At 41.7% G+C, this 9,873-nt stretch overlaps 2 protein-coding genes across 2 annotated transcripts; both read left to right on the forward strand.

The window, feature by feature from the left end:
* The first annotated feature begins 366 nt into the window (after positions 1-366).
* Positions 367-4,073, forward strand: abhd13 (abhydrolase domain containing 13). Its single transcript, XM_070838257.1, has 2 exons — positions 367-518; positions 2,074-4,073. The coding sequence occupies exon 2, from the start codon at positions 2,108-2,110 to the stop codon at positions 3,161-3,163; it is 1,056 nt and encodes a 351-aa protein (XP_070694358.1). The 5' UTR covers positions 367-518; positions 2,074-2,107; the 3' UTR covers positions 3,164-4,073.
* Positions 4,074-6,455: 2,382 nt separating this feature from the next.
* Positions 6,456-9,470, forward strand: tnfsf13b (TNF superfamily member 13b). The gene is made up of 6 exons (XM_070837929.1): positions 6,456-6,930; positions 7,021-7,135; positions 7,834-7,890; positions 8,152-8,276; positions 8,589-8,739; positions 8,954-9,470. The coding sequence occupies exons 1-6, from the start codon at positions 6,697-6,699 to the stop codon at positions 9,064-9,066; spliced, it is 795 nt and encodes a 264-aa protein (XP_070694030.1). The 5' UTR covers positions 6,456-6,696; the 3' UTR covers positions 9,067-9,470.
* Positions 9,471-9,873: the final 403 nt, after the last annotated feature.

The following is a 9,873-nucleotide window of genomic DNA, read 5'->3' on the forward strand; positions in this document are numbered from 1 at the left end:
GTGGCAAAAGCACTAAGATCAGGAGATAAGCAGAATGCATTTACATACAATTCAAAATAGAGAGACTGTGATGACTAGATGAAGACCTGTAAGATACAGTAGATGTAGGATATATAACCATTGCATGGACAACAGCGCTGATCGTAAAAAAAAAAAAAGAAGAAAGAAAAGAAAAGAAAGACATACTGTAGGAGTTGACTTCCCCCACAAGCACAAGATGGCAGTAAAACAACACTAAGGATACCAACTGCAGATAAACCTCAGAGAGGAAGAAAATAGAAATACTCAGCGGAACCTTGCTTCTTGTGCTGAGTCCAACACGGAACTCTTTAAGGCTACACTGGTAATGCTAACCAGCTGTGTAGCTAGCCTCGCCGGGTTCGTGCACAGTTACTCACCAGTTAACTTTCACCGTAATTTAGTTGGCAGCTACAGAGCTGAATGACAGCGGCTGTGCTGTCTGTGTGTTACAGTTCTGTAGAAATTTCATGCAGCTAAGGAGCTAAAATGAGAGAAGGGTGAGTATGTGGCTACTTTGCTATCCATTGATGAAAAAGGTGGCTAAGTTCAAACGCTTTAGCTTGATAGTTAGCATGCTAGTTACGGAGCTAACTCGCAGCTAGCTAACGTTCATTTTAAAAGGGTTAGTTCGGTTTTAGGTTCAGCAGCTTCAAAGCTTGGTGTGTCGCCGTCTCTGTTTCGACAGTGCAAAAGCAGATTACTCAGTGATAGTAAGCTGCCGACAACGTTAAACGTTCGTAAATGTTAGCTGGCTAAGTGTTAGTCGGATATGCCTTTCACCCAACTGTCACCATCTCTTCCTTGTAGGTGGGGTCAATACAACATTCAGTCTTGTAATATTTGTAAATGTATCCCCAGTTTTTTCCCAGCAACATTAACATGAATTTAACGTATTCCCGTCAGTAGTGCTCATCCCTGGTCCTGGAGAGCCCCACCACTGCATATACTTGCTAACAGCTACATCTGTTTTCACTACGCCCACCTGAAAAGCTAAAGAGGGAATTTTCAGTTCATCAAGAATTGATGCCCGTCAGCGCCTTAACAGGCAGGACACCACCTGATCCACCTGATCAGGGGTAGGTAAAGAAGGGAAGGATGGAAAATATGCCGTGCTGGGGCTCTCCATGACATAAAGAGACCACCACTCCCATCTGCCTGTGACAGACTGACAGTCATGTGGTGGTGGGGGCTGATTGCAATTATAATTTTACCAGGCACACAGTATGTTGTGGTGTTTTGCTCTGAACACAGGAGGGAAATGAACAATGCAGTTCCCAGTATACTCATACTAACTACTAACCTTGCATTTGATCAGTTAATGTATGTTTTCAGAATGGACGTGAATCAATACAGCCCATTTCTATCCATTTTGTTGGTGATATTAAAGTAAGCTTACACTCACTATTACTAAATAAGATTTAAGTAATCCAAATAGTTAAACAAAACTGAGTGCTTACACCTGTATTTACTGTATTTACACGTTACTATATAATTGAATAAGTCCAATGCAAGGTGCTCTTTCAGTAGCATTTTATAATCTACAGAAATAGCTCAGACTGTTGTGAGCTAACTAGCAGGACAGTCTAGTCTTATGAATAAGTATAATTGGATGGGCGCTGAGCAGAATGAACAGACGGCCATTTTGATCATCAGTAAATTCCTGTATAAGAACATGAGATATTTACAGATCCTTACATGGTGGTAACAAACCATCAAATATGAGAATTTGTTTCCCCTTATTGATGTCACTGTGCACCAGGTTATTGGATCATTAGACTAAGCAATTCCACATTGGGTTCAGGTAAATTGTGAGTGGTATTTTCGTCATTACAATATTAAATAAAACTTCAAAAAATTCAGTAATAATGAACTTGATGTGTATTATTATGTACTGATACTGGGCAGATGTTTGTGTCATTTATATTTTTTTCTTATGTTCTCTGTCTCTATAGAATCACTGCAACTCAACTATTTTTTAAAAATTATTTTGTGTTAACATCTACATTTATATTTCCCCTGTGCTCCTCTGTGGCTCTCTCTCTGTATTTGCAGAGTGTGTGCCGTGTGACTCAGCTCTTGTGTAGCCATGGAGAAGCCCTGGAGGCTCTGGGGGGCAGTGGAGCGTTGTACCCTGACTCTGGCCTCCTGGTCCTGGGGTGCTTGTCGAGTCTCCCTTTTAGCCCTCATCCTCACCTTCCACCTGTATGGAGGATTCTTTCTCCTAGCTCTTATCCTAGCCTCTGTGGCGGGCATCCTCTACAAATTTCAGGATGTGCTCCTCTACTTCCCTGACCAGCCCTCCTCCTCTCGCCTATATGTTCCCATGCCAACAGGAATCCCACATGAGAATGTCTACATTCGCACCAAAGACGGTGTGAAGCTTAACCTCATCCTGCTTCGCTACACAGGAGGGGACACGCCTCCTGGAGTCACCCCTGGCAATCAGAGCAGCCCCACTTCCTCTGCTCCACCTACCATCCTTTATTTCCATGGTAATGCGGGTAATATTGGTCACAGGGTGCCTAATGCCCTGCTGATGCTGGTCAATCTGAAAGCCAATGTGGTGCTGGTGGACTACCGTGGCTATGGAAAGAGTGAGGGTGAGCCCAGTGAGGATGGGCTGTACCTGGATGCTGAGGCCACACTGGACTATGTCATGACCCGTCCGGATCTGGACAAGACAAAGGTGGTACTGTTTGGCCGCTCACTGGGGGGTGCTGTGGCTGTACGCTTGGCGTCAGTCAACCCTCACCGTGTAGCTGCCATTATTGTGGAAAACACCTTCCTCAGCATCCCTCACATGGCAGCGACGCTCTTCTCCTTCTTGCCCATGCGCCTGCTGCCCTTGTGGTGCTACAGGAATCAGTTCCTGTCCTATCGGCAGGTGGCGCTGTGCCGCATGCCCTCGCTGTTCGTGTCCGGTCTGTCGGACCAGCTCATCCCACCAGTCATGATGAAACAACTGTATGAGCTGTCTCCTGCGCGGACTAAACGCCTGGCTATCTTTCCAGAGGGCACGCACAACGACACGTGGCAGTGTCAGGGCTACTTCGCTGCTTTGGAGCAGTTCATGAAAGACCTGCTGAAGAGTCACGCCCATGAGGAGAGTGCTCAGCCCTCCGCTAGCGTCACCATTATCTGAAAAAAGTCAGAGACTGGCTGCTGTCTACAGGTTATGAGCTGGAGGACGTGAAGGCTGTCACTGAAAAGAATTGGATGGACTTAATTGATTTTTGGAAAGAATGTACATTTTTTTAATGCTTTTGTCTGCATTTTAATTTTATTTCACTCTTTTTACCTCTCTGTAAATGTAACATATTTGTTAAAATTATTTGACTATTTCAAGGTTTTAAGAGAGGGCAACCACGCCCTCCTGGGTTCTCTTTTTGTTGCAGCTATGAATGCATGTATTTATGACCTTTTATGAATGAAGCCAGACCATACATGCACACACTGCAAGACATGTCAAAACCACAAAATAATTAGTTGTAATGGGTCTAGTGATATTAATTAAAAGCAGTGAAACAATTGCTCATAGTTTAATGACCATATGAGGGCCTACAATAGTGAAAAGTGAAAATGGTTTACTGCTGGAATTAAAATTACTCTGATAAACAAAATGAGACACTGTCAATATGTGGGCTTAAACTGTATATATATCTTTGTTAATACATTGCACTTTTCTGTTCAGATTTACTCGAGTGTTAAGTTATATAGGCTAAACTCTTGTGAGCAATACTTTGAGAAGCATTTTTTTCCCCTTCCCCTTTTGGTGAGAAACAATATTTAGAGTACTTGCAGCAGCTTGGCATGACATGACATTGTAGTTATCAATATTTACATGTACCCTTTAAAAGTTTGTCTGGCACAATAGCATTAAGAAAAATTGTGCCATTGAGTAATTATATTCAGCCACAAAAAGTGTCGGCTGAGACAACATTGTCAGAAAGATGACGTTGACGTGTTTAAATTTCCCTATCTAAAATAAGTTATTGAGATCTTATTTCTCCTCAAACTATGTCTGTTTTAGTGTGATTGGGATTTGCTACACAATACTCTCCCTGTTACCGTGTCTTTTAAATAGGCTCCGGTTGCTATTGAGCAACTGGCTCTTGTGCTTTGGTAAGGAGCATTTGCTCATTGTGTGGTTTGTTGTTAATGGATTGGTTCAGATTTTTTTCTTCTACCAGCTTTGTGCAACACCACAATACTTGCCCATACATATACTGACCGAGTCCTCTGTTTCTGTAATTCTCCTGACTGTACTGACAGAGAAGAGATGCATTGCAGACAAAATCTAGTCCTATTTTTAGGCAAAAAAGTATTCCAGAGTTTAACAGAAGCACATATGAGGCTTCAGCAGTCTTAAGACAAAACAAGTGGGTATTTTCCTTCTCTCGAGTGGGAAATTCCATCTGTATTACTTGTCTTCCATTCAGATCAACAAGGAAACCAGTCAAGCTCCAAAAGAGAGATTTTGCATGAAAAAGACTCAAGTTATTAACTTTATTAGTCTAATTCAGACTGCTGAAGCCTCATATGAACTTGAGAATTTACTCCTTCAACATACCTACATATGAGCATCAGTTTTGTTTAGAGATAGTCCTGAAAACATCTGAACCAACCCTTTAAACGCTAAAAATAAAGTGAGTATTTTCAGTCAAACATTGTGTTTTATTTGTTAGCTATTCTCATCAGCATCATAATTGTTAATTGGAGGATTCTAGGTTCACGTCTGACCCCATGCTTATGTGACTAAATGGCTTTACTCACTTGGAGGGCTTTTAATGAGCTAATTAACCTTTCCTGCATGTCTTCCAGGGGGTGGAGCAGAGCCTGACAACACTGATTTCTGCTCTTGCTTTCCAAATGCAGCATGCTGCACTGCAGTAGTATCAAAGCCATCTGAATACAGATCTCCCTAGCCATATTTAATACTGTTTCCAAACAGTATGCTCAACAAAATTTAACAAACATCAAAAGTTGGGAATAACTTGGGAAATGGTCTAAAGGCTACTATGAATGTAAATTGTGGTCTTAAATTAACAAGTGTGCTTTTTAAGACATAATGTGTAGATAGTTTTTTCTCCCTTTTTGTGACTTTTTGCCACAAGTGGCACAGAACACTTTCAGACATTTTTGTATTATATTGAATCCATAAGCTAAGTTAGATGTGTTCAGTTCAATTATTTTGATCCTATCGTGTTGGTAGAGCACATTCTGCAATCCGAGTGCAACCATGTGAATATACACTCATTTAGTTCCACACGCCTTGTTTTACACACTTCTGCTAATCATTTGCATTGCACCATCTCTTCATTGAAGAAAATATGTAGGAAAGTGTCATACTTTATTTGATTTATTGTTTTGGTGGCTGGCCTGAAGCAAAATTATAACTAGAATATTGGGTTTTTATCCTAGCCAAATGTATTGTTGCTGTCCAACACACTGTTCATGAAAAGAAATGAAATCAAAATGAATGTCTGTTCTTTTTTTCTATAAAGAAAATCACTTGCCAGGTATTGTGCAATTGCACTATGGAACATACTTTGTTTTGTACGCTCACGTGATTGTGAATAGAGTGGAACGAGTGCTGCTGAAAAAGTGTTGGCATAATTTGGAATTAGCATTTGCAAGCTGGCATGTGATTACATTAAGTCTTGGCAAATTTCTGTAATGAACCCGCAGTGTTGACATGATTTGTGTACATGTACCGTGACTTCCAGCGATTCTACACTGAAGAAGCGTTGACGGGATATCAGAACAGTCAGACATCTGAATGATTCATCCTTACCTTTAGTATGAAGTAGTCAGTTTGAGGGATTTTCCATTTCAGAGTAACGTTTCTTTTCTATTTCAAAACAATGTTGACAACTTCTTTTGTAAGCACACATTTTCACTTTCTATTTTCTGTACTGTAACATGCAATAAATTGATACATTAAAATTGATTGTCCTTCTAGATTTTTGTTGTCAGAAAACTGTTTTCATTAATTCCTTATGTGGCTTGGCACTTGTCACTTCACTTTTTATATTCTGAGAATCGCAGTTTGTTTTGTTTTGCCATGTTGTGTTGCCATCAAACTTGAGGCAATTTTTGCACTTCCCTCTTTCAGTACGTGTCGGCTCCTCTAGCTGTCAAATTCAAATGTAATTGTGTCATTGAAAATGTCTATTCCTCCGTCTTAGTCCGACACCTCTCCCCTTAGTTACCCTCTCTCTTCTAACAGCCATGGCTGTCCTTCCTGTGCCCACTCTGTAACGATGACATGGGTTTTTTGTTCAAATTTGGAGAAGCTGAGATGTGTTTTAGAATTTTGGAGCTGTGAGATGAAGAGACGGGAAAAGAGATATGTCAGGGCTGCTGGTCAGGCAGGAAACTGAGTGTGGTTAGCTGAGCGGAACAACAGAGGGGAAGCTTTTTTTTTTGTACAGTATTTGTTCTGCGTAGTCACTCAGACCAAACTGGAACTGAGCACTGAAGGACAAAAGCGAGAGTTAAGGAAAACAGTTGGGCTTTTGGACAGGAATCAAGGTAAAGCTGGATGCTCTAGATAAAATATTGATGACAGAAGCAAACAGCCATCATTTCTAGCCCAAGTCTGTGAGAAGAGAGGCAGTGTAGTTCCAACGTTGAGACCAGTCATGCTGCCAGTGTGAGCTCTTGGGAGATTGTATGGCCCCAACAATGGCAGTTTTGGTAGGTGCGGAGCCTGGGACTGGACAAAAGGCAGGTAAAGGGAGGCTGTCCCTGCCAGTTTTCCTGCTGACACTAGCTGTTGTCACCTCCTCCTCTCTATCACTTTTGTCCCTGTACCAACTGATGGCTCTCAGGGCTGAGGTAGAGGGACTCAAATCTGAGGTTTGTCGCAGGAGAGAAGAGGGACAAGAGGTCAATCATGGAGGCCAGGTGAGAGACAACTAAGTCCTACAGGCTTGTAAACAGAAGCATTTTACCTGCACCTAGTGGTTATCTGAGGATTTTATTGTGTCTGTTCAGACAGAGAACATCATTAGCAGCAGAAGCAGCCAAGAGCCCCTGCACCAACCTGGATCTCAGCAGGCTTTAATTAAGCCAAGGAAGAAAAGATTGGTCTCTGGCACAGAGAGATTAGGTAAGAAATGATGGGCTGCACCCGAGCCTAACAATTCACTGTTAATGTAAAGGATGCACTTCCTTTAGTTTGCCTGCAATGCAACATTGGTGGTACAAATCCATTGTTTAAAGGGCTGAGTAATATATATATATTATATACAGTGTGGCCGATTCCATTTCTAGTGTTTGGAGGTGGTGACTTTTTATTGTTATACTTCTTATTCTAAATCAAGTTTATTTATATTGCTCCAAATCCCAAAATGTCTCAGAGCGCTTAGTGTCCACACCATCAATCCTTAAACCTTTGATTTAGAAAATGAAAAATGGCCCAAAAAACACTGTCCAATTTAACAATGAGTTATAGCCGAGTGTGGATGACTCATCAGCTTTGGTGTTCACCATGAGAGAAATAGGAAGTCCGACGTGGTGAGATAATTCTACCATGTATTAGTGCTCACTAGTCACTAATGGTGTGAATGCATTCACCATCAGCTCAACATATTAAACGATCCCTGGCGTGTAATATTTCAATTTTATATATACACACACACACACACCTACACGCCTACACACACACAGTTCAGAGTCTTGGCATTGTTGTTGGAATTCTGCTAAAAATGTTTAAAAAAGGGAAGGAGGGAAGGAAAATGATAAGCAGCCATGGAATACACAGTGTGCAGATAGTGTGGTTTTAACATGTCTTGTGTTTTGTCGCAGTGTCTCAGCCCTGCCTGCAGTTGTTGGCAAACAATAGCAGGAAAACCTTCAGGAAAGGTACAGTATGCCTGGTTTGGGCTGTGGTAGATTAGTACATTTTGGTTCTACTTTTTGAATTTTATGTAGTTTTCTTTCATTTTACAATTTCATATTATTGTTTAGGCTTTGTTATAATATGTATATTTAATGCAAATTTACAAAGTCCATGTTTTACATTAAAATGTGACCAAAGACTCCAAAGAGTTTGACTGTTGGGAAAGATGTTTAGCTGCAGCCGCTTTGACGTGTCTTCTAATATATTCTTATTTCTTGAAATAGAATTTTCCTCTGAGATGCACACAGGTATCCCTTGGCAGGCTGGGCTGAAGAGAGGCTCTGCCCTGGTGGCCGATGGAGACAGCATGTTAGTCAGAGAGGAGGGCTTCTACTTTGTGTACAGTCAGGTAGTTTGTTGTCATTTCATAGTCTTTCCACACGGGGGCGCTGCTAGTCTGTTTGCCAATAACTGGATTTCACATAGGAGGGGAACATGCCTACATACATTGCAGAAAAAAAAACATGTGCTTGATTTAAGCATGCAGTTGGTTAACAGACCTTGAAGAAAGGTCAGACAAACAAGACAAAATGCAAACGATTTGTGCATAATAATTGAAGTAGCAAATTCAGTGCCACCCACATACCTGTATGTACATGCTAAAATCCAAGCCAGGGCCATACATCATAGATTTAACCTCATATATCTTCCCTGTGCTCAGGTTTACTACATGGACACCACCTTTGCAATGGGTCATGTGGTGATCCGGAGGAAGAGGAACGTGGTGGGAGATGAGCCTATGTATGTGGTCCTGTTCCGCTGCATCCAGAATATGAACCCTGTCTACCCTTACAACACCTGCTACACTGGAGGTGAGCCTGTGTTATTGTTTATGTCCGGCTATGTTCACCCTTTTTACAACAGCTGTTATGGAAGGTCAACCACCGTGTTCTTCTCTTTAGTCAAGCTCTCAAGCACATGCGTGTGTGTCAGTAGTTGGGTAAGGGTGATGGGTGTTTGTGGCCGGAAAAAAAAAAAAGGTAAAATGCCAGTACAAGGTGTGAAATGTATGTTTGCTTCTGTCAGGTATTGTGAAGCTGGAGGTCGGGGACCACTTGGAGCTGTTGATCCCTCGTTCCACAGCCAACGTGTCCATGGAAGGAGACGCCACCTTCCTGGGTGCTGTCAAACTGGCTTAAATTGCATCACCTGACTGTGGACCTGGAAGACGCTGTTGTGGAAGAGACAGTTCTAGGGACCTCGCCTGACTCTGGGTGTTGTGAGAAGAGTACAGGAAGCAGCCATTTCTATATTGGTTGAATGATCTTGTGTGTGACTCCTAGCTAGTTCAGCCTGAGGGGACTTAATAGTCTTCACTCTTAAGAATCCATGCACGCTATAGCTACAGCTGTATTATGTTCATTTCTACTACACATCAAGACAAAATATTTTAAAAACTGCCAGAATCAAGTGCTTTTTTTTTTCAAATAATCACAAGCACATTGCAAGGTCTGACTTGTACAAGATTGTGTGTTGATTATGCTGTTTTGATCAATAGTCTAATAAAGTGACAGTCCCCGCGCAGGGATGACATCATCTGTAATATGGGTGGAGGTTGTTGTTCCTTTGTTGGCCACTAGTAGGAAATCCTTCAGTGTGACAGAGCATCCTGCCAGGCAGCAGAGAGAGAACTCGAGCTAAGGTGCAAGAAGAGAGGAAATCTCGTAAAAGTGCCTATTTTTAGACTGAGGCACAATCGTATGTGAACATGATGTTTGCATATTCAAAGGAGCTGCAGCTCAATGAATTTGTAATGTCTGAGCACCCTGGAGGAAACCAAAATATCCTCAATGGATGAGCCTTCTGTTGGTGTCATGTTAAGATAGAGGCAGCAGGAGAGTTCCACCTGAGGCAGGGTTCACACACGTTAGCCAATGGGTTTTCATGACTTAATACACATTTGTCAGCCCAGTCACCTAGAATTTACATTTGCATGTAAAACTTCT

This window comes from Pempheris klunzingeri, chromosome 10 (genome assembly GCF_042242105.1).
Source record: "Pempheris klunzingeri isolate RE-2024b chromosome 10, fPemKlu1.hap1, whole genome shotgun sequence".
In the NCBI taxonomy this organism is placed as follows: Eukaryota; Metazoa; Chordata; class Actinopteri; order Acropomatiformes; family Pempheridae; genus Pempheris; species Pempheris klunzingeri.

What these genes read in the sequence shown, in the direction of transcription:
- abhd13 (XM_070838257.1), top strand. Translation starts at nt 2,108, where the DNA reads ATGGAGAAGCCCTGGAGGCTCTGGGGGGCAGTGGAGCGTTGTACCCTG.
- tnfsf13b (XM_070837929.1), top strand. Translation starts at nt 6,697, where the DNA reads ATGGCCCCAACAATGGCAGTTTTGGTAGGTGCGGAGCCTGGGACTGGA. An exon ending in CAGGAAAACCTTCAGGAAAG is followed by an intron (nt 7,891 to 8,151) that starts GTACAGTATGCC and finishes TTCTTGAAATAG; the next exon opens with AATTTTCCTCTGAGATGCAC. An exon ending in TCTACTTTGTGTACAGTCAG is followed by an intron (nt 8,277 to 8,588) that starts GTAGTTTGTTGT and finishes CCCTGTGCTCAG; the next exon opens with GTTTACTACATGGACACCAC.